A 25,298-nucleotide genomic window follows, 5' to 3' on the forward strand; every position below is an offset into this window, starting at 1 on the left:
AAGAAGCATAATGATCAAAGGATTAGCGACCTGTAAGTAATTTCATTTCAGTGAAGGTTAGGTATTCAGATTGCACTGAAATGGTGAAACTATTCTTTATCAAGGTATTTAAGACTGAAAATCCGATGCGAGTATCGCATTTTCAATCTTACCGTGTCAGATACGTTTACTACGATTAGGTATAGTAAGTGTGGGTTGAATGACGAAATAATTATTATTAATTAAGAAGTCACAGACTGGGAACTCCACTCAACTGAAAACTGAATAAAAATGAAAAAAGTGGTATCGAGAAAAGAAAGTTTTCATTTCAGGTATAAAGTTTGCTTGAGTAACCTCCCTCTTGTGTACGTAGAATCAACTGAAGGAATAGAAAATATAGGTTGCAATTCGAAAACCTTTGATGAATTTGATTTGTTCAAGTTCATGATCTTCTCATGAACACCCTATACATATTTGGCCCAAACAGCAAACAGTCTTATATAGAAGCATAGAAAAAGACAAAGTTTTTTCCGAAAAAACCCTACTTCATGTTAATTCTGATATTTATTCAGTTCTTCGAAAGGGGTATTTCCTTTCATCTGTCATTCTTATTTTGATTTGTAGTATCTTTCCTAATTCCTTATTCTCGTGCTCTTTCAGCGTCTCTATTGTCTTCTTTCTTTGTTTGTTGACTATTTTCTCAATAGTTTAATTTTTCAGTTCTTCTCTGATTTGTTGGTTGGTTGTATACCATGGGGCGCCAACCGCTGTTTTGATTACTGAATTCAGCGTACCTTGCAATTGATCCTTATTATTGTCTTTCGTATTTTACCCGGAAACTACTGCATACATAATGCTTGATATTAGCACTATTTGGACGTTTCCTGCTTTCTCTTTTTTTGCTGTTGTTCCTCCGAAGTATATTGCAACTGTTTTCGATGTATTCATTTTGAATCTCCATTTTTTGAAGTATTCCATCACTTTATCTAGGTCTATCTGTAACTGCCTAGTGATTGTTTTCTGCATTCTACTGTGATAGTATATGGCAGTGTCATCTGCAAACTGGGATATCTTGAATCTATTCATTTTCGGTATGTCTGCCATGTATAAGTTGAACAGCAGCGGTCCTATCACCGATCCTTGGGGAACTCTGGCTTCTATTTCTCTAATCGTTGTTACATGTTACAATAATAAAAAACTCTGCTTGCGCAGTGAATACAAATAACAATATTCATCATACATCACATCTCCCTCCTCAAAATTAAAAACTACTTGAAGAAAAAATACTTTTGGAAAAAAAATAACAATTTCAATAATAATTCAAACGTTGTGGAGTTCTTACCACACGTTTCGGTCTACTTTCAACTAAATTGTCTTCAAACTTGTCAGTTTCTGAAATTGTTTGATCAGACGTATCAGGAAGTGAAGATGGAATTAGATGATATTTCTTTATCTGATTTGAATGACGTTTCCATTCAACATTATTTAGCTCTGGTACTCGTATTGAATAAATGAATGGATCAATTTTTTCCTTCACAACAGCCTTAACCCACTTCCTGGTATTCTGTTTACTATAATCACGTACTATTACTTCCTCACCAATTTCGAAATTTAAAACTCGCTGGCCACCATGATACAACTATTGTTGCTTTTGAACTGCTGAGACTCGATCCCCCAAATCTGCCCGATCTGTTGGCCGCTAAAAATTAAAACGAATTCGCAATTCACGGCCTAAAAAAATTTTTTCAGGAGTCCCCCTTGTAGTACAATGAGAAATAGTAATCAAATAAGAAATTATTCAAAATTAAATTTATATCACCATTTCTATTTTGACCAAGGGCATTTTTTATAGCGGTGTTTACAGTTTTGACTGCATTTTCTGCAGCTCCGTTTGACGAAGGATGAAAAGGCGGACTAGTTGTATGCACTATATTATTCTTCCTCAAAAAATCTTTAAATTCTTCTGAACAAAAAGACGTTCGGTTATCCGTAACAATATGATCTGACAAACCATAACGAGCGAAACATGATCTCAAAATTTCAATAGTGAAGCTAGAATTAATCGAATTCATTTGAAATGCCCCAATCCATTCATTGTGAGCATCTGAAAAAATCAAAAATTGTCTGCTGAGAAAAGAATCCATAAAATCTAAATGAACTCTGCTCCATGGCTTGAAAGGCCAGGGCCAGCTAGACAGAATTGCCTTGTCGGGACTCTTTTTATTCAGCAAACAATTTTCGAATGTTCTACAATTTTCCTCAATCTCACGATCTAAACCAGGCCACCAAAAGTATGAACGAGCTAGAGAGTTCATTTTAACCATATGGGAGGAATGAAGACTCTTCAATATTTCTCGTTTCAAGATCCAAGGAATAATTCCACATTAAGCAATTTGACTCAATGGTCATTTCTAATTCTATAATAATTTTGTAACCGTTTTTCAGATATTTTATATTTATTCCAACCCTTTTCAACATATTCCATCACTTCTTTCAAAATTTTATCTTTTTCCGTGAATTTTATTAAAATCAATCGGAAAATATTCATTATTTTCAAAATATTCAACATAGTTTAATTCTACATCTTCTATTAATTGTTTGTCTACCTGTTGGGGAAGACGAGATAAAATATCTTCCTTATTTTGTTTCGTTTTCTCTACCTGTATATCGTATTGGTAACCAGAAAGTATCAGTGCCCACCTTCGTACGCGGTTGGCTGAAAATTGTGGAATTGATTCATCAGGATGAAAAATGTAAGATAGCGGTTTGTTATCAATAACTAATGTAAAGTGTCTTCCCCACAAATAATAATGGAACTTACAAAGTACAAAAATTACTGCCAAAGCTTCTTTTTCTAAGGTACAATATTTTTTTCCCTATCGAGCTAGATTCTTGAGGCATTAGTAATAACTTGTTCAACACCATCAGGTATAATATGAGCTACTAATCAGACGTAAAGACAACTTGTGATTATAATGAACCAAAACCGGGGCCAAAGCCAAGATTTTTTCAACTTTCATAAACGCTGATTCACATTCTACTGACCAATTTCATTTATTCTCCTCTTTAAGAAGGTCATAGAGTGGATACAATAATGTGGACAAGTTTGCAACAAATTTACCATAATAATTTATCAAGCCGAGAAAATCTGTTGATGAGGTTCAGTCAGTAGGCCTAGGAGCATTGAGAATAGCTGAAATCAGAAGTGTGGAGTCCTTCTTTGTCAATATCATAACCTGAATAAGTTATCTTCCATATCCAACAAATCTCGTCCTTGCATTCAACTCAGGAAATAAGGATCTTGGCTTCAGGACTGCTAATAGGGTGAATAATACACTCAGTTTCAACTGTCGACGTTTCGATCCTATTTGGGATCTTCTTCAGGACTGTAAAAGTATTTATTAAGAATTGTTGGACAAATGAACAATCTGGTTACAACAATACGAAAAACAACACACAAAATCATTTGAAAAAAAAAACGGTCTTATAGGCTTATACTATACTTCTATATACAATCATCAATAATAGTGAAAGACAAGAAATGACTAGGATTCAGGTGGAATAAGGGTATTTTCTTTTCGATTTTTTATTATATTATTATTATGAAATGAATCATACTTTTTCCTCCACGGTACGAATAAATATAAACACTCACCAATTTAGTCATATGTATTACGATGCGGGTGAAGTTGTTGAATTCCATTAGACCTATGTTGGGGTTTTCTATTTCGTCAATAATCTTATTTTTAATTGTTGGTTTTTGTCACGAAACTTATGCGGTTGTTCTCTTTGCTTGGCTGATATGATACTGGACGGTGGTGTTTTGTATTCGAGTATAAATATGTTATCATTGGATTTTCAAACATGTTCTGATGATATTCTTACTGACACGAATTCATTATATTTATTTGATTTTTCTTAATAGATTGTTGTAAATTATACTTAATTTTTGAGTATCTGTTCCAATATTCATTGTGTCATGTATGGAAATGTGTATCATTTCACTGATACATCTTTTATGATAATTGCATTCTTTATCCAAAATTTTCACTTCATCAAAGTCCAAATTATGATTTTCTTGGAAGTGGTGTACAGCTAGAGCGGTTTTCTCATTTTTGTCTATATTCCTTCCCTGGCAATCGTACTGATGTTGACGTATACGATTTTTTTAGGTACTGTTTGGTCATGCCCACATACGATAGGTTGCAATCTTTACAAGGAATTTGGTAAACCAAATTAGATGTCATTAATTTCGGAAAAGAGTCTTTTAATTTTGTGTATATATTCTCTAGTTTTGTGAGTGGATAGAAAGCAAGCTTGATGTTAGATGCTTGATTTTTCATCAAATTACCAACTTTTTCCGATAAACCTTCAATGTATGGAAATTTATAATAGATGATTCCATCTTTTTCCCTCCTTTCTGTATTAATTCTTGTGGTCTCAACAAATTTGTATTTATAGGAATGCATAATTTTATTTATTAGCTTTCTGGGGTAATTGTTCTTTCTTAGAATATTTTTTATTTTCATCTCATTAACTGACCAAAATTCTTTACTGCTGAGACTGTAACATCTAAAAAATAGGTTCTTCATGGTATTGTTTTTGTGGATTTGTGGGTGGTGTGAAAAGTAATTGATAACTCGGTTGGACGCAGTTGCTTTGGTATGCCAATTGGTCAAGATTGTTCCATCGTTTTTTCTGATAAGCTGGACATCTAAAAATGCTATTGAATTATCTACTTCCTTTTCTAAAGTGAATTGAATGCGTGGATGGAAAGCATTGAATGTCTCGAGAAATTCATCAATTTTGTCATTTGGAACAGCTATGAATGTGTCATCTACGTATAACTTCAACACTGGTATCACAAATGAAAGTTTTTTAACGCATTTAGAAATGAGGTAATTCATCACCATGTTTGCTAAAGTAGGACTCGCTGGGTTACCCATTGCAGAGCCCTGAATTTGTAATAATATTTGTCCATTAAACACAAAGTAACTCGATTCGAAAATGAAATCTATAATCCTACATAACATAGTTTTATTTAATTCTGTGTAGGCTGATATATGTGACCAGTTCTCTTTTATGATTTGCAAAACTGAATGCTTCGGTATATTGGTGAACAATGAAACGACGTCCAGTGACACCATCACATAGTTTGGGGGCAGTTGCACTGTCTTTACAAATTCAACAAGCTCCAAAGAATTTTTCACATTATAGTCAAAAGTTGTAGTCCAAGGAGATAAAATTTGGTGAATAAAATTGGATAAGTTGTATGTGGGGGAATTCAAACAACTGACAATTGGTCGCATGCTCAGATTAGGTTTGTGCGTTTTTCTCAGTCCGTACAATCTTGGTGGTGAGGAGTTGTGTGTTCTGAGTTTTTTCATTGTGGGTTCACTTATCATTTGTTGGTTAAAAAGGTCTTTAACTAAATCGTTACTTTTTGTTTGGAAATTTGAGGTTGGATCTCTGCGTAAAGTCCTATATGTAGTTTCATCATTAACTAATTCACTCATAGCTGTCATGTAATCATCTTTGTACATAAAACCGTACCGTTTCCCTTGTCTGATTTGGAAACCATGCATTCAGGATGATCCTGAAGAAATTTTTTTGTTGCAATAAGGTTAGTTAAGAATAAGTTGTTCTTTTTGTTGTTTCTTTTTATTGCATTACAATAATTTGTAGTGATGTTCGTGAAGGAGGATCTGAGGTCATTTAATGCTTCCTCAGAAAAATCTGATTGACTATTCAAGATATACCAACTATTAAAAATAACATTATTGACGAAATAGAAAACCTCAACATAGGTCTAATGGAATTCAACAACTTCACCCGCATCGTAATACATATGACTACTATAAATACTTTTACAGTCCTGAAGAAGATCCCAAATAGGATCGAAACGTCGACAGTTGAAACTGAGTGTATTATTCACCCTATTAGCAGTCCTGAAGCCAAGATCCCTTTTTCCTGAGTGTGAATAAGTTATGTTCAGTTTTGAAAATTCACATTTTTTAAAGCTAATTTTAAACCTGCATTCTGAAGTCGTGATAAAACTTCTTCTAATTGAGCTAAATGTTCCTCCTCATCTTTTTCAGTAATTAGTATGTCATCTAGAGAACAAACAACTCCATTTAGATCCTGAAGAATGGTTTCTAAAATTTTTTGAAGTTTTGCGGGAATACTAGCAATCCCAAACGGTGGTCGATTGTACCGGAACCATCCTTTATGAGTTGAAATAGTCATTAGTTCTTTTGATTTTTCATCCAAACTTACTTGCTGATATGTATTTGAGGCATCTAGTTTGGTAAATGTGTACCACCCTGTAATTTAACGAATAAGTCCTCGATTTCAGGAAGGGGATAAGAATCAATTTCTATGAAAGGGTTTACGGTAACTCCGCAAATTCGAACAGAGCCTTTTTTTTCAAAACCGTTACAATGGGTGTAGCCCATTCCGAAAAATCTATGGGTTCGATCACGTCCAATTTACACAAACGATCTAATTCAATTTCTACTTTTTCTCGCATCGCGAATGGTAGTGGGTCGAGCTCTACAAAATTTGGGTGTGCATGATTCGGATTTAATTTTAATCGAGATTGTTCTTTGTTAAAATTTCCCAATCCTGGAGAAAGATGTTATCCAATTTGTGACCTAAAAAATCTCAATTTTCAGAAAGGTCGCCAGTGTTCAAACTATAAATAGGCAATTCAAACAGATTGAAGAAATCGCGCCCCAGCAGTGGTAGTCCTCTATTCCTAATTAGGAAACATTTTTAATTTGTATTTTTTCCTTAAACTCAATTTCACACTCAATGAAACCTAAAGGTTTAACTTTATCGCCGTTATATAAACTGGAATTTTTGTTAGTGTTGCAATGGTCTATTTTACAAATTTTGATTATAAAATTCTTCAGAAATGACACTATAGCTAGCACCTGTATCAAGATTGAATGTGAACTTTCTATTTTCAATCATTGATTCAATATAAACTGGATCTGTTCTACAATTAATATTATATAATGAATATTCTTCTGATTCTAAAAAATTATTCCTACCAGACCATGATTGTTTGTTAATATTTTTCTTATTAGGGCATATAGAGGCAAGATGGCCTTTCTATTACAATAACAATCTCTGAACGAGCTCTTATCTGACTGATGATTGCGTCGACTGCAAACAACACACTTTTGTGTTAATCCATCAGAATGAATCTTCTGTATGTTTTCCCTCTCGATTGACCTTGACCATGGAACTGTCGGTCCGGGAAAATACTATGTTGGAGGGGCGAGCAGGCGTGCGTGGTTTCTTGAGGCGTAGTACATTTCGGATTCATTTTTCACCGCCACCGAAAAAAATGGCTTACTGGCTGATTTTGAAGCCGCTAATTCCACAACACTTGAAAATGAAACATCACCTTTCTCTTCGAATCTTCAACAGGCCCTTTTTCATAACCGATCACAAAAATGTTCAATAATGCACGATCAATCTAACCGGCACCCGCGAAATTACACATAGACACCAAGCTGCGCAGACGGGACGCCCATTCTGTAGGTGATTCGTTCGCCATTTTCCTTGCCTCGAAGAATTTTTCTCGACAAGAAAACACCGATGTCACCGGCTTGAAATGTCCATACAGCAACCTGATTATGTCTGCATATGACTTAGATTCGGGTTCAGCAGGTATACACATATTATGCAGTACTTTGTACGCTTCTTCATTGAGAAGAACTTAACTGGATCGCACGTTGACGATCATTTTCTGCTATCGCATTTGTGGTGAAATAATTATTTAGCCTTTTTTATTAATCGACCAGTCGGACACTGACCGCACAAACACATGAATGTGACCTGTATATTGCTCCTCAGTCATAATTACTGTTTTGTTGTTTGATATTAAGAAGGAAACTACCTTTCAAATGAGGTATCACTTTCCATATGGTGCCATTTAAAAATTTAGGGGTGGCGGTCACAACTCCGAGGGATGGAATGTATTTCGGGTGAATTTCATCGCGAACGATGTCCCCCTCGAAAATGTTGTTGACGTGTCCGAGCGTTTTTATATAACTCGGTTCTGCTGACTTACAGAGCCGCTGTTTCGTTTTCAATGGCCCTCTCTGTATATTAAAGAGCGTATAACTGCGTCGAAAAATAAATCAAAAACGCTGTGGAATTTGATTAATCAATTAACGGGTAAGAGCAAAGATGTAAATAAATTTTCAACTTGTGATAATCCACCACAGCTTTCAAATTTGTTCAATCACCACTTCGTAAATGTCTCTAATATTCTAAACTCCAATCTTATTGCGAGTTCTTCTTCAGTATCTCCTGGTTCCATCTTTCACAACCCTAAATCCTTATTTATTTGAAGTGACGACGGAGGAGGTGGTGGATACTGTCAAAAAAATGAAAAATAAAGTTATGATGAAATACCCATGACGGTTATCAAAAAATCTATATCAGCTATTGCAGAACCTTTAGCCTTCATCATAGACAAATCATTCAAGGTGTTTTCCCAAAATCTTTAAGAATAGGTGTTGTCAGACCGATCTATAAGAAGGGAAATGTCGAGTATCCTAGTAACTATCGGCCAATAAGCGTCCTCACATCATTCTCCAAGATTTTTGAAAAAATATCCAAAAGTGTCCAAAAGCAGAGAGACGGCGCTTTTTGAGTTGACACGATCAATTCTTGAAGTACTTGAAGGAGGATAAGTACCAATAGGTCTCTTCATTGATCTCTCCAAGGCCTTTGATAGCGTTGACCACACTAGGTTACTATAAAAACTTTTCTGTTGCGGAGTGCGGGGTCAGCAGTTGAACTTGGAGATATCTGATATTAAGAAGTACAAAGATGCTGTAAGAACTTTCTTGATAAAAATTGAACCATACTCGATAACTGAGTATTTTAACTGCGATTTCCAAGTCTGATCGGTCTCTTTCGGTCATTTCTCATTGTCATATCTGTATTTAGTTTGACTTGATTTCTTTTAGAATTGTATTTAGATTGGAAAAATAAAATTATATTATTATTATTATTATTATTAATCATCTTGTTGGCCATGACCAGAAGGTTAAGCCTTAGTTAGACTTCATTTCTTATGGTGTTTAGTCTTTCATCGGGTACAAGTTTAAATACTTGACAAAATTTTATTGATACACTGTGTGTTCAATGTTTTATGTATCACATCGTTAGCCGACAACAATTAACTTAGGATGAGTCACTACCTAAAGTTTTTCAAAGATTCTGTAATGGTCTATTATTGTATTCTAGCTGTGAAGAGTCTGAATATACAGACGAAACGTCGCTAAGTTAAAAATTTGTAATTCACTAGCTGTCCTACTTCCCATTATCCTTGTTTATTATGTAGAATTAAATGAAATTTTTGATGACATTTTTTTTTCAACGTTTCGACCACAATATCATGTGTCTCGTAACTTATTTTCTAGATCTGGCTTCCATCGGTGGATGGCTTTTTGTCGAATTCAAAATAATTTCACTGGGAAATAAATTTGGCTCTTATAGAATTCGTTAGATTCATATAAGATTAATATGAGATTTTTGTTGGGGTTTATTGGTTGGAGCTCAGCATTTTAGAATTGCGACTATTTTTATCTTCTGTCATAACGGCTGCTCCATCAGCCCTAAGAATATATTCTATGGTGTTGGCAAATCTGACAAAATCCCTAGGAGCGTTAACTATCACATCGAGAAGATACAAGTCTGGTCCGTCTAGACTCTAGAAGTAAGGTCTCTGAGGCTGCTAGTTGTAGAAGGTCTGAAGATTTCATCTTTCGAATAAGAAGTGATAGTCCTCTGTTAGTTATTGAACCACAACATAAACCGCATGGGAGTTTTGGCAATGAAAAACTTCCTACTTGCCTCTGAAACAAATGAACTACTATATTGCTCGTATGTCAATCTATGTGTCTGAGTTCAGCCTCTACATCATTATGAATCTGTTCGTCTCTGCTTCGAAGTACACCTCTATAATAACACTTCATTTCCATATAATGTAAAATACATTGTGGAAAATGATGAATCCACAATTGAAACAATGATAAATTCTAGGAATCAATTGCAAGATGAAATTGATGATTTTTCTGAAATTCTTATACGTTATTTTTCATCCTTTTTCCGATTTAATTATTTAGATATACCTCATTTGTAGATTTCTTCTTGAGCTAAAACAATTCATGTTGAAATTCTGAACAGTAATGGAGCTATTAAAAATCTGAATGTTTTTTGAATAAATCAATTTATATGGCAGTTGTATCTTTAGAAAAAACGATTTTCACTGAAGAGAAAGAAATGTTCATCAATGAAAAAAAATTAACGCAATTATGAAGTGATAATGAGGGGTATATAAATAACGCGAACATATTCCATCATTATAAACACACTTTTCATGTTTTTCGATATATAGAGAAATCTTATCAATATACACCGATTTTACCGAAAGTCCGAATCGATTCCTGATTACCTAATCTGTAATTAGCATTTCGTACGTTCGTATCCTCTGAAAACTGGTGTGACTTGAAATGGATATAACTGTTTCGAAATGTTTATCAGCCATTTTGCTAGCCATATTCAGACTTTCTTTTGCTCGCACGCCGATTGTGATTCAAAACATAATTTATGGAAGGAGTAAGAAAACGATAGATGATGCTACTTTCAAGAAAAATATGGAAAGGGGTGAGTTCTACATGATGATTCTCCGCTCTTTTGGATCAGGTGTATTTTTGTGCACCTGCTTGGTTCATCTTATGCCTGAAGTTGTTGAGCTCATGTATGATGGTCATGGTGGCGGTAGAGATACTGACAATTATGGTTTGATCAGTGCTTTGGCCCAATTATACATCTGTATTGGATTCTTTATCATTTATTTCGTCGAGGAATTCTGTCACTGGCTTATCTCCAAAGTTCCAAATATTCCCGTCGGCTCCAAAATAACTAGATCTGGTACAGATAAATTTGAACAATTCATTGAACATATCCAAGGAACTCCTAAAATTTTGGAGAATTCAGAGCCATTCAATAAAGAGACAGTTATAAATAACGCCAGTTGCAATGTGACGAACTTGAAGAAGCAGCCGCCAAAAACAATGATGAACATGATTAATAGTATAACGGGAAGTGTGAAATCATCAGGAAATTTGGAAAACCAGAAAATTGATATTGTAAACAAACCAACCAAACTCAATCGCAGGCAAATAGTGAGCTTTGTATTCAATGGAACTGGTGTTATATTGCATGCTTTTTTCGAAGGTGAGTGGAAATGTTTTCACAAAACGTAATTAATTGATACCGATAACTGATATCTAAAACTGACAGAAAACTTAGGAAGAATCTAACAAAAATTTTTCGGAAAAAATTTATTCCAAAATTACATTTCACTCTCTTTGTTTCGGATCTAACCAATGAAAACATATTTTTTCTTAAAAAGTGATACATGTTCTCCTATGCTCCTGTTAATTTTGTCTTTTCTGTAGAAATATTAGTCATTTCTTTCGTAATAGGTTTCAGCACATCTTTATTAAAGCCAAATTTCTCTCCCTGTATCGCCTTTTAATCATTATTTTTGATGAAGTGGACCTATCAAGCACAGTTTATTTTCACATCTAAAAACAGTGTTTTATCAATACATAAAAATCGTTTTCATCCATTTTTCAAACAATAAAGCCCGCCACTCACGAAGCGTTTTTTCGAGACTTTGAACGCCAAGCGTCCAAGAGATTCCAGTCGGGCAGTCAATTCATTCTCTGATTTGCAGTCGTGCGATCGTGTCCTGAGCTGCCCGACTGTAAAATTATCTGAACGCTCGAACATGGTAGCCTCTTGAGTGGCCGCCTTAACAAATCCAGCGTTGTATAACCTTCAATAAAGACGAAATATTCCCAGAAAAATATTTCCAGAACCATAGAAACACAAGCCAAACTGATTGTTGCGACCACGTAAGATTTATTTCAATTATTTTTTTTTCTCTCAATAACATTTTAGTATTTCTTTTGAATTTCAAATTTCATACAATAGTTTTCAATTCTTTTCCAATCAAGTTCAACTGATTTTGAGTATCGTTTTCATTCGGTCTTCTCTCGTACATGCCTTCAAATTTCTCTTTCATCGCTCTGCAATATTCAATTAAAAATAAAACTCTCGACTGCGACGAACTTGTGTTTCAGTTCGATATAATAATTTCTACATTTTCACCTTTTCAACATTTTTCACATTTTCAAAGACTTCAAACTTCACGGTTTTCCGGCTTCAAGAACAGTGATAGTGAAACTCTGGCCTGAGTGTGAATGAAACGAGTTTCATCGACTTAAGAAAATTCCACCAACACCCAAGGTAAAGACAAGCAATAAGGTAGGATTTGAAGGTATTTTTAAACTACTTGAAAATTAATACAATCCACGACATCTCAATCCTTCCAGTTCGGGCACGGATGCTTAATATTGGGTGATTTTCACTTTTCAATTTTCAATAATAACTTTTCTCATCTCATTATCATTCATAATTCAAAATTCGAGTTACTGTCAACGTTGCAACGTAAATCCCATTTTAATCGCGCAGTGCGCACCGATCTTCGGTGGTCATACCAGTTCCTAGGTAGCGCTATTCATTCACAATATTTACTTATTTATCCTTACCTCTTTCAAGTTCAATTAATTAAAAAGTATTCATTTTCATGATGGCATACAAATTGAGGAAAGGTATCCATCTACGACAAACGCTATTCATTTCTTTGGATGAGATTTTTGAAATAGCGGTTCGTACTGAAGGTATCAATGAGAAAAATTGATCAGATCAAACAAGATTTCTTTTCTTATTATAATTCCATCATTATAGTGGCCGAGATAACTGAGGGCATTTCTTTCGAAGAACAGGATGAACTTAGGAAAAGGTTAGGTTAGGTTGAGTTTTATCATAACCTCGTTCACAAAAAAAAGTTCAATTAATTCTTAATTTTACAGTATTCATTTTCATCATGTCATACAAATTGAGGAATGTTAACCAACTACGACCAACTCAATTCAATTCTTTGGATGAGATTTTTGAAATAGCGGTTCGTCCTGAAAATGGTAGAAATCTTTTCTCTCTGTTGGAAGAATCAATAGTGAAATTGATCAGATCAAACAAGATTTCTTTTCTCATCATAATTCCATCATTGAAGTGGCCGACATTATTGAGGGCATTTCTTTCTAAGAACAGAATGCACTTAGGAAAAGGTTCAATGATAATTTTTTGAGGATAAAACAAATCACTGATTTGATAATTCGAGTTACATTGAGGCATAATGATATGAAGATTTGAAGGCGAGATGACTACTTTTTCTATCTTGATATTTTAGAGCTTTAAATTCGATTGCTATTTATGAATTTTGTAACCTTTAATTTGAAAAAAATTATCGTAGATTCAGATTTGAAAAATGTAATTCTCAAAAATGATGTAGGGTGATAGGATGATAATAATTTTCAATTATTGTACTTTCTTTTAGAAGCCCTGAAGAAGCATTAAAAAAATGCGAAAGCTTGGCACAGAATAAAGAGTTCATCTTTTTATTAATTCCTCCAAACATTGAGTCGATAAACCCTTATCTCATTGATCTAAATATATATATATATATATATATATATATATTTTTTTTTTTTTTTTTTTTTAATTCACACTTATTAGTGGGTTTCGTAGAGTTATCCGGACGCCAAGGCATCAAGGATAACCTATATATATATATATATATATATATATATATATATATATATATATATATATATATATATTACATTATTATTATTGCCGGACCTGGCAAAAAAATTCACTACAATGTCACTATGAAGTAGTTGTTGCTGAAAATAAACGCACCAGATAATATCATGAAAATATATAGGGTGGTTCGAAAGTTATGGGAAATTGAAGAAATTAACAAAATCAATAAAACACTCTGTATCTTCATTATGAAGAGAGATAGCCCCTTCAAATATACGTTATTTGGACTCACTTCAGTGTTCTCTAACCCCCCTTAATTTATGACCATTTACCAATGAATCACCACGTATGTTTATGTTAAAATCGTGACCAAGTCCTATAGCCAGGTTATCAAGATAATAAGTGAGGGAGATGAAAATTGTATTACAGTAGGTATTAGGTACATTTTAGATTTCTCGAAGTCGTATCAGAATATCAGTTCTCATATTTCCTTTTCATTTTCATTTTGGTTTTTGTGTTTCTGAATTAAAAAACCCTAAACGACTAAAAGATAAAACCATTTCATTATTTGTCTTAACATTCCTTAGACACATGTTTTTTTAATTAATTTTCTGTGTTCACTCAGACATTGTTTCTTGTATATGAAGTATCAACTGTAACTATACAAGGTGTTTCCAAATTACAGGTTCAAATGAAAATGAGAGATTTCCCTGGTAGGAAAAAGTCTTATAAACATGGGACTGTAAATGCTGTGTTTTTGAGATACAGCGTGTTGAAGTTTTTTTTTTCAGTTTGTTTCTCATAGTATCTGCAAAACATAAGATATTCTACTGGAATTTGGCATAGTAATTTCAATAGAGTGTTTACATCACGTGATGCCAATTTTGATTGCACTCTACCGGGTATATTTTTGGAACAGTGACTGGTTTTTTCTCCAGAACTTGTTTTTGGTGGACCATTGGTAATTTGAAGAATATAAAAAGAAACTGTAGTCTAATATCATACTTTTTATATTTTTGTAGTTTTACGTCGATACTACTACTGCTACTGATTTCGAGAAAAAAATTTCAAACAATTCTCTCGAATACTTGGGGAAAATCAAATTATCATAGAAATTCAATCAGTAAGTTGTGATGAATTAATTATCATTTTGGTGACTATTCTCCCGATATGTACCAATGATTCATAAAGATTGTTGAATAAACAATGTTTATTGGACAATTTATTCTCTTATTCTTGGAATCATCCATAGCATCTCTCATTTTCGTTTGTTGTGATTCGAACAAAGAACCTTTTTTTACATTTCATATATTTTACCATTTCCTTCACGAGTCAATTTGATAGTTTGACAATTTACTTCTTTTTATCAATTATTCACTATTTTAAATTGTCTTTATGATTTTGAACCTGCTATTATGATCAACAATAAATCTACAAGATTCAGTTAACTATCCATGCAAATTCATTGTCTTTTTTTTCTGATCTGCATTACAAAAATCAGGTGCATTTCACTGCTTCATTCCCAAAAATCTCAAATGTGAAACGTATTTATTATTTGTTTTCGTTTTACAGGAATAGCGATAGGATTACAACATCACGAAGCCTCTAAGGTCTGGTTTCTAACCATTGCGATGATGATTCATTCTGCTACTTCCTTGTTTTGTGTCGGTATGAAGTTTTTGGCGATGAAAGCGAGTACGAAATCGATAATTCATCACTTCATAGTTCAAGCTTTGGCCAGTCCAATAGGAATTCTTGTCGGATATTGGATCTTAGTTGGAGGAAAATTGGAACAAACGCTGTTAATTGATGGATATTTTGAAGCTCTCTCCACAGGGACAATTCTTTATATAACTTTCTTCGAGGCTCTATCGAAAGAAAAGCAAATGAGAGTTCTGAGAGTTTGCAGGAGTGTTTCTATGATATCTGGTTTTATTGTGATGTGTGTTTTGGAATATTTCATCTTCTTGGAGAGGTCTGTTTTGAGCCGACAATACGATACCATATTTCCAAACGATACTGAACATTGAAATTATTTGTTATCGTATATTTATTCATGAACATAAGTCTTTTTATTAGTTGAGATTTACATAATAACAACTGAAAATCGTTGCCAATAAAACGAACTATGTATATAACCTGAGTATTAATTAATGGCTTTTCAACTATTGATCGAATATTGTTATGGTCTGCTTCCCTATTTCTCGATATTAGAAATGAACTTGATATACCTAAGAATGAAAACATTAATAAAAACTACAGATAAACGAATACGAAAAAAGTTATCATGAATGATACTGGAAGCCTCTCGGGTATGTTTCGACTTCGATAGAAATTCGTCCGATCAGGATATATCGACTTATTGAACCTGTATAACGTACACCTAACACCTACGAATTGAATTCCACATATTCAGAATATTCTAAAACACATACAGGGTGTCTCATTATAAACCGGGCAAACATATATAGTCGCGTAGATGACACCGGTAGAATCATTTTATGCTCATGACAGGAATTTTTTGAATTGAGCCTTCAAAAATACTTTGATGTTACCAGAAATTGTAAACTCAAAGGTTATACATAAATGATCACCCTCAATAGAATATTGCTCAGAAATTACTTTGATACACTTGAACATCTTCTCTTGTGCATCTTCTGGAGATGGGAATGTGACGTCACGTTCGAGAAGATATTCAAATGGTATAATGAAATAAAATGGAATTTTGTTTTGTGGCCTACTTTGAAGGATTGTAACTACAAAAAAAGATTCTGGTGGACTGATGAATAATATTTTAATGATACTGTGATACTTTACAAATGCAAACATCTGAATTTGAACGCCGTAACTCGAACAGTAGGGAAAACATCATTTTTCCTCGGAAGTCTATTTTTGACATATTCATATGTTCAGTGGGTACTCGTAAAAAGCTAGACAAGTTACTGAATACTAATATTTTTCAATAACATGTTAGGAAAGTTGAATGTCTAAAAAATTAATGATAATTCTGTGACAACGCCTAAATGTGATAATGATGTGGATTGTATGTGAACCTGAGCCACACACTTCTCACAGCTTTAACAAACCTGGTATATAGGCCCAACGTCGAGACAATTCTTTTTATTTGTTTAATGGAGCTCGTAAATCAGATATTTCATCTTCCTGATATATACATATACAAACCCGGTATAAGTGGTTCAAATAATCTTAAGCCAAACTCGTCGGTTTTATGATCAAAGAAATATTGCATAATTTTTTTGAGATATTCTGTTTAAAATTTTATGTTTTTGGTTGAGCTAACCACATTATATTCATTACGACTCTTGAAATTGTTATTTAACATCTAAAGGCAACATTTTATTGAGATTGAATCAAAAGTTTCGAAATCTTCAAAAAAAAATCGAACGGCTATATCTACGAGATTCCTTGTTGGATTTGGACAAACTAAACAGCAACATTCGATATGCGAAGATATCCTGAAAATTTCAAGTTTGAATATTTCTCCGAGAATTATCAATTTTTTCGGCCGGACGAACACAATCGAATTTCAAGACAGACTCATCATCAGTGAGTCGAACCCTCGGTCGAGCATTGCAGTTGCAGATATTATGACGAAATAATAAGGCTGAATGATGGCTCTGAAATATATAGTCATAAGTTTTCAAGTATGGAATAATAACTCATCACATTCGTCCCTTCCATGCAGGTTCCTGCTATTTGATATTCAATTTATCTGTTGGTTAACTAGTATCATTCATTGTTGTGACAATAAAATTTTTACTTTCATTCAAATATAGTCAAACATTTTTCTGAAATAAAAATTGAATTCTTATAAATTCAAAATCATATTTGAAGTATTTGAACTTGTTCTCTTTCATTTTCATTTTGCTCATTCTTCTTTATTTTGATAATCCTGTTTATATTATCAACTTCGAAAAATTTACTATTTTGAATCAGTTCGCTTCTATAAAATTCTGGTGTACTTCTTCTCTTACCCGACCATAATCTTACATTAGATTATAGGAACAATATATTTTCCGATTGAAAAACTTCACTTTCAACAGTTCCTACTAAACTGCTTAGTGCTCGAAATTTCTAATTGCTTTTACAAAGTGCTTAGTAATCGAGAGTCTTTTTCGAAAATCGGTACTTGGTGCTCGAAGCCCTTTTTTTTCGAGTGCTTAGTGCTTAGTGCTCAAGCACTTTTTTTCAGTGCTCGTCACAGCTCTGCTAGAGATGAGCAATATTTCACGAACTGTGATGTAATCACTGATATCAGACTGTCACAGGTAGTCACGGTTCCGAAAAACGAACAGCTTGTCGGATATAGAGGAAAATGCCCATTCCGAATCTACATGGCTAGTAAGCCAGATAAGTATGGCATAAAAATAATGATGCTGAACGATTCAAAAACCAGTTATATGCTCAATGCAATACCATATGTAGGAAGAGTAACTACAGAAAACAATGAATCGGTTCCTACCTACTATGTTCGAAAACTTTCAGAACCAATACATGGAACTAATCGGAATATCACAGTTGATAATTGGTTTACATCGATTCCCCTAGCTGATCAAATGCTTGAACAGTATCAGTTAACTATTCTAGGAACCCTTAGAAAAAATAAGAGAGAAATACCTACAACTTTTCTCCAAAAAAAAGAAGTAGGTACATCGATTTTCGCTTTTGACAAGAAGAAAACTATCGTTTCATATACGCCTAAAGCAAACAAAGTTGTAATTTTGCTGTCAACATTGCATCCAGATGACTCTATAAATGCCGTTACAGGGAAGCCCAATATTATACATTCATATAACGAAACAAAAGAAGGAACAGACACATTCGATCAGCTCTGCCATTCGTATACTACCTCAAGGAAGACCAGACGCTGGCCACTACGAGTCTTTTTCAATATACTCGATGCTAGCGGAATAAATGCTATGGTTCTGTTTTCCTTCGCAAATCCACACTGGAAGGAAAATAGAAGCAATAATCGAAAATCTTTTTTGAAGCAGTTAGGAATGAGTCTAATTGAACCATGTTTACAAGAACGCTTGACGGTTGCTACTTTACAAAAATCCTTACGTCACAGAATATCTGACATTCTCGGAATTGAAGTTCCCCCTCCAGAACCACAACATGACGTTAATTTAACAAAAAAAGTTAGGTGCTGCTTTTGTGGGAAGGGGAAGGATAGAAAAACCAAATTTGTGTGTTCTTTGTGTCGCAGGCCATACTGCATGGAGCATAGAGCCTAGCTATGCTGTGAGTGCGAACACCAAGATCCAAGAAATTGAAGACCTGGCTAACAATACCTATGAGCGCTATTGATCAAAGAGATCATTTTTTTGTTAGAAGCATGATCATAGAGTTATATTTACAGGCAATTGGAAGAATTTCATGTTTATTTGTTTAAAAAAAATGTTTTATGTTGGAATGTTATTTTCCTTGATATTTTTTAGTTTCCACAAATATACCTCATTATGAAATAATAAAGAATGATTGATTTTATTTTCTACACATCCTATTAGGTTTACATATTCCCCCAAAACCATAAAATTTTCTAATTTTCTGTTTTTTGCTATAAAATAGCTCGGGGTATCTGAGACCCAAGTGTGAAGTCCATGTCTTAAAAAATAAGTGTGATGTACCAGGGTTAAGCCAAACTCGTCGGTTTTGTGATCAAAGAAATATTGGATAATTTTTTCAAGATATTCTGTTTGAAATTTTATGTTTTTGGTTGAGCTATCCACATAATAATCATTACGACTCTTGAAATTGTTATTTAACATCTAAAGGCAACATTTTATTGAGATTGAATCAAAAGTTTCGAAATCTTCAAAAAAAAAATCGAACGGCTATATCTACGAGATTCCTTGTTGGATTTGGACAAACTAAACAGCAACATTCGATATTCGAAGATATCCTGAAAATTTCAAGTTTGAATATTTCTCCGAGAATTATTAATTTTTTCGGCCGGACGAACACAATCGAATTTCAAGACAGACTCATCATCAGTGAGTCGAACCCTCGGTCGAGCATTGCAGTTGCAGATATTATGACGAAATAATAAGGCTGAATGATGGCTCTAAAATATATAGTCATAAGTTTTCATGTATGGAATAATAACTCATCACATTCGTCCCTTCCATGCAGGTTCCTGCTATTTGATATTCAATTTATCTGTTGGTTAACTAGTATCATTCATTGTTGTGACAATTCAATTTTTACTTTCATTCAAATATAGTCAAACATTTTTCTGAAATAAAAATTGAATTGTTATAAATTCAAAATCATATTTGAAGTATTTGAACTTGTTCTCTTTCATTTTCATTTTGCTCATTCTTCTTTATTTTGATAATCCTGTTTATATTATCAACTTCGAAAAATTCACTATTTTGAATCAGTTCGCTTCTATAAAATTCTGGTGTACTCCTTCACTTACCCGACCATAATCTTACATTAGATTAGCAGTCATGCCACTGAACGAGGATGACGTCTTGTCAGACGGAACCGAACAATCAGATAATGAATTCTTCAAGTGTTGCAAATCGAAAAAGTGTGCAAATAAAGTTTGTGTAAATTGTTTGTCCCTCTTTCATGAGAGATGTGCAATCAAAAATCCAAATTTGAAAGTGCTAGAAAACGGAAAACTAATATGTTGTGAAAAACCGGGTAACATTGTTTCGAGTGAAGTGAATGATAAACTAGAGAAGAAAACGTTATTGCTAGAAATTGAATATTTGCGTCAATTACTAGAAGAAACCAGAGACAAAAACAATATTTTGAAGTTGAATAACGAACTTCTAATAAATAGAATAAACACACTCGAAAAAAACAACAAAGAAAATGAAGATAGTGCAGTGAATAATCGCCACATAAACAAAGGCGATGCTTTAACCACAGTTAAGAAAACTGTAACCGGTAACGAGGAAACTCATCTTTACCACCTACAGATGGAGCAACAACACAAGCAGAACAAATTTTACAGCGATATAACAAAGCAGAAATCTAATGAATCAGCTAAAACACCAGCTGTCAGCAACGTCAATAGGAATCGAAATCAAAACAAGCAAACTCAATCTGCGCAGAATACAACAGCTGATGTAAACAACATTGCTACGGGAAACAACGTAGCAGATTCCGACTCAAGCCAATTTATAACATACAGAGAACGTAAATCCAGAAGACAAAGCAACAAAGGCAAAACAATTGGGACGGGAAAAACAAGTGAATTCACTGGCCCTGAAAAAAAAGTGTGGATCTACTTATACCGAATAAATCGAACTGCCACAGAAGAGAAAATAAAAGAATACATTAAAAATACAGAGGGATTTGAAAATGATAACATAACAGTGAAAGAGATACCGACTGCAGAAAACGCTTTACGAAGATACGTAATAACAGCACCATTTAATAAAAAAGAAAATTTGTATAAACCTGAATTCTGGCCAACTGGGGTGGGTGTAAAGATATTTGACTTTGCAAGGCACAAAGAGTTTTTAACGAATCAAGCCGGGGATTTTTTACTTTGAATACTGGCAAACAACGTGAACCATCCAATAACGTGAGTATTATATCACAGAATGTCCAGTCAATTGGAAATTGCGTAAACGAACTCAACGCTATTTTAAATTCGCATCCAAACTGTCACTACCTAACTGTAACTGAGCATTGGAAGACTGAAGACCAACTGAAAACACATAATTTGGAAAATTTTAATCTGGCAACCTACTTCTGTAGAGATATTGGCCAACATGGAGGAGCTGCAATATATGTCAGAAAGGGAATCAAATACAGTGTGTGCCAAAATTTGAACGCTTTAGCGAAGTGCGGTGTGTTTGAGTGTGCGGCAATAGAGTGTAGTGCAGAAGGTCACATCATCATGAGTATATATAGACCACCTTACAACTCAAACATCGAGGAGTTTTATGGAAGACTGGAAGATACCCTAGAGTTACTGGCTGGAATGGAAAAAACGGCCTTTATAACAGGTGACTTTAATATAGACCTCAAAGACAATAAAAAAGCCATCAATAGAATGAAATCTTTGTTGAGTGCATATTCTTTTGAAATTGTTTTCGATGAGTATACAAGAATCACGTCAAACACTAGAACTTGTATAGACAATGTTTTAACTAATTTTAAGGGTGTTTATTCAAAAAACGTTTTGTACACTTCGATCTCCGATCACTTGGGTTTAGAATTTTCTTTCACAAAAAACATAAGTAACAAAAAATCTCCTCGTCCTAATACCAGAATTTTCTCTGCTAATAATATAAATGTGTTTAAGCTGAAGTTGAAGTCTCAGGACTGGAAAGAAGTATATTTTACTGCTGAAAACAATGTAGATAAACAGTGGAATATTTTTATGGACATTTTTCTGAAACTTTTCTATGAATGTTTTCCTCTTAAATCAGTTCGAGAAAATAAGAAAATGAATGAAGTAATGAATGATCCGGAGGTTGAAGAGTACAAAAACAAGCTGAGTGCTATGCAAACCATCTTAGAGTACCGCCCAGAACTAAAAAAAGACTATGACAACATAAAAAAGAAGTATAATCAATTTCTAGTAAATAAGCGAGCCGATATATGTCATGAAAAAATTACTAAATCAGACAATAAAATGAAAAGTATGTGGGGTATCCACAAAGAATTGGTAGGTAATAATGATTTTCATGTTAATTTGTTTGAAGATGGTTCTAAGGATTTAGCAAACAGATATAACAGTTATTTATTGAATGCTATTCCAAAGATGCAAAAAAACAACTCGAAGCCACGGGCATCTCGTAACATCCCGGGGAACACGCGATCGCTCTTCTTGACTCCAGTTACAGCGAAAGAGATAATTAAACTCAGTCAGAAATTAAAAAATAAATTCACGAGCGGTGATGATGAAATACCAACTAACCTCATCAAAACATGTATAGAAGAAATTTCTGAGGTGATCAGTTATATTATGAACAACTCTTTTAAACATGGCATCTTCCCAAAACAGCTTAAGCTAGCTACTATAGTTCCAATATACAAGAAGGGCGATCGCGGGTTGTTCGGGAGTTACAGACCGATAAGTATATTACCATCATTTTCTAAGTTATTTGAGAAGGCCATGTCTGATAGGCTGGTGAGTTTCTTAACATCCTTTAATATGCTCAGCAAAAATCAGCATGGTTATGTAAAAGGTCGATCCGTTGAAACAGCCATTTTGCAGTTCACAGAAAACATAATTAAGTCGTTTGAAAAGAATGAAATCCTGCTGGGTATATTTATAGATCTTTCCAAGGCTTTTGACAGTCTTAGTCATAAGAAGTTGTTAGAAAAGTTGGAGAGTTTTGGAATAAGAGGAAATGTGCTGAGGTGGTTCGAGTCATACTTAAGAGATAGGCAACAGAGAACAGCAGTTAAAAAAGAAGGTAAAACAATTAAATCAGATATAAAAATAAACAACACAGGTGTCCCACAAGGAAGTATTTTAGGTCCAATTCTCTTTATCATTTTTATCAACGATATAGAGCGAATATTTGATGCACAAACCATATCTTGCTTCATGACAATATTTGCTGATGATACGAATCTACTTGTGTCTGACTCGAGCTACCCCAGGTTGTTGCAAAAGATGTTTGTCCTACTTGAAAAAATTCAAGACTGGTTTGAAGAAAATGACTTGATTCTGAACGCTGAAAAGACTAAAGTGGTTCTGTTTCGAACCCCCCAACAAAGAATACAAAGACCTGATAAAATTACCATGCTCAGTCAAGACCTAAAACCTGACCAGTGTACTAAATTCTTGGGGGTATTTATCGATGAGCATCTCAATTGGACAGAACAAATAGTAAGACTAAGTAAAAAGTTGAGTTCGATCACTTACAGCTTGAAAACGTTGAGTAAATATCTAAACGAAAAATCCCTGAAAGTCTTTTACTTCGCAAATTTTGAGAGTTTGATGAAATTCGGATTGATTTTTTATGGATCCAGTTCAGAGCTGATTGAAATTTTCCGCGTTCAGAAGAGAGTCATTAGGTGTATTTTCAAGATGAATTACCGCGAATCTTGCAGAGGTATATTTAAACGTAATCGAATAATGACTGTTTACGGGCTCTACATATATGAAATACTCATCTATGTTTTTAAGAACATAGGTGTGTACAGTACTTGTAGCAGCTTTCATAGCTATCAGACCAGACAACTGAATTTGAGCTTTCCACGCCATAAACTCAGCATCACCGAAAAACATCCAACATATGCTTGTATAAAATATTATAATAATTTACCAGTGGACATAAGGAACTGTCAAACATTGAACCTATTCAAGAAAAAACTAAAGAGCTTCCTACTAGACCTAGAGCCTTATTCATTAGATGATTTTTAGGAATACTTTTTTTGACTATTGTTTCATTTTGTGTTACTGTTTCTCGAAAATGATGTAACATGTCTTTGAAATAAATACCAATTATTATTACCAATTATTATTATAGGAACAATATATTTTCCGATTAAAAAACTTCACTTTCAACAGTTCCTACTAAAGTGCTTAGTGCTCGAAATGTCGAATTACTTTTACAAAGTGCTTAGTAATCGCGAGTCTTTTTTGAAAATCGGTGCTTAGTGCTTGGTGCTCGAAGCCCTTTTTTTTCGAGTGCTTAGTGCTTAGTGCTCAAGCACTTTTTTTCAGTACTCGTCACAGCTCTGCTAGAGATGCTCGTCACAGCTCTGCTAGAGGTGAGCAATATTTCACGAACTGTGATTTAATCACTGATATCAGACTGTCACAGGTAGTCACGGTTCCGAAAAACGAATACAGAGGATGATGGGATCACTGTTTGAACATTTCACAGATATTTTCAGGGCATATCAACGTCCGTGCAATCGTAAATTATGAAGCCAGCCTGCCAGCCTGATGTTTTTATTGCTTCGGAACCTTTGTCGGTACTTACTGATGCACTCTAGCAACATAAGTTCCGTGCGAACGATTGTTTTCGAAAGCCGGACAAATACGTCGAAGCAGGCTAACTGATAAAAAAACTCAAATGATTCTCTTCCTCAATTGTAATATGTCGTTGGTGGAGAATGAATAGGAATAATTGTATTTTTCTCTCAAAAAATTTATCAAATATAGTTAGGAAATTCGATTATTTAGGGACTGTTTTAACTACCCATTTCTGAGTTTTTTGTTGTAAAATTTTTAATTTTTCTCTTATTTTTTTGTTACAGTATTAGCCCCTTAACTATTTTGATATATACAATAATAAAATGAGTGTATTTTGTTTGGAGGTTGATTACTCATCATTATTATTAAATAAATAAATAAACGTCTGAATATATGCATATGGCTTATTATTTATTATTCGATGTCCTAAAAATCGTACCTTTTGATTTAGAGATTTCACAATTCTTTGATTAGCTCAGAAATTAATAGAAAATATCAAATATATTTAGGAAATTTAATTATCAATAACTGGTCTTACTATATTTTTGTACATTTCTGATTGTTACTTTTTCTGTTTTTCTCTTATTTTATTTGATGCAGAATCAGCCACTTAATATTATCAAGATATATTCACATGTGAATTATTGTATCTGTTGGTATTATTTATTTTTCGATGTCCAAGATTATT

At 33.8% G+C, this 25,298-nt stretch overlaps 2 protein-coding genes across 4 annotated transcripts in view; one reads left to right on the plus strand and one right to left on the minus strand.

The window, feature by feature from the left end:
- LOC123672345 (glutamate receptor ionotropic, kainate 2) overlaps nt 1-25,298 on the minus strand; it is a 730,109-nt gene that overhangs the window by 506,902 nt on the left and 197,909 nt on the right. The window lies entirely within an intron of this gene.
- LOC123672349 (zinc transporter ZIP3-like) lies at nt 10,484-15,899 on the plus strand. Its single transcript, XM_045606430.1, has 2 exons — nt 10,484-11,244; nt 15,256-15,899. The coding sequence occupies exons 1-2, from the start codon at nt 10,518-10,520 to the stop codon at nt 15,711-15,713; spliced, it is 1,185 nt and encodes a 394-aa protein (XP_045462386.1). The 5' UTR covers nt 10,484-10,517; the 3' UTR covers nt 15,714-15,899.

This window comes from Harmonia axyridis, chromosome 2 (assembly GCF_914767665.1).
Source record: "Harmonia axyridis chromosome 2, icHarAxyr1.1, whole genome shotgun sequence".
NCBI classification, from domain to species: Eukaryota; Metazoa; Arthropoda; class Insecta; order Coleoptera; family Coccinellidae; genus Harmonia; species Harmonia axyridis.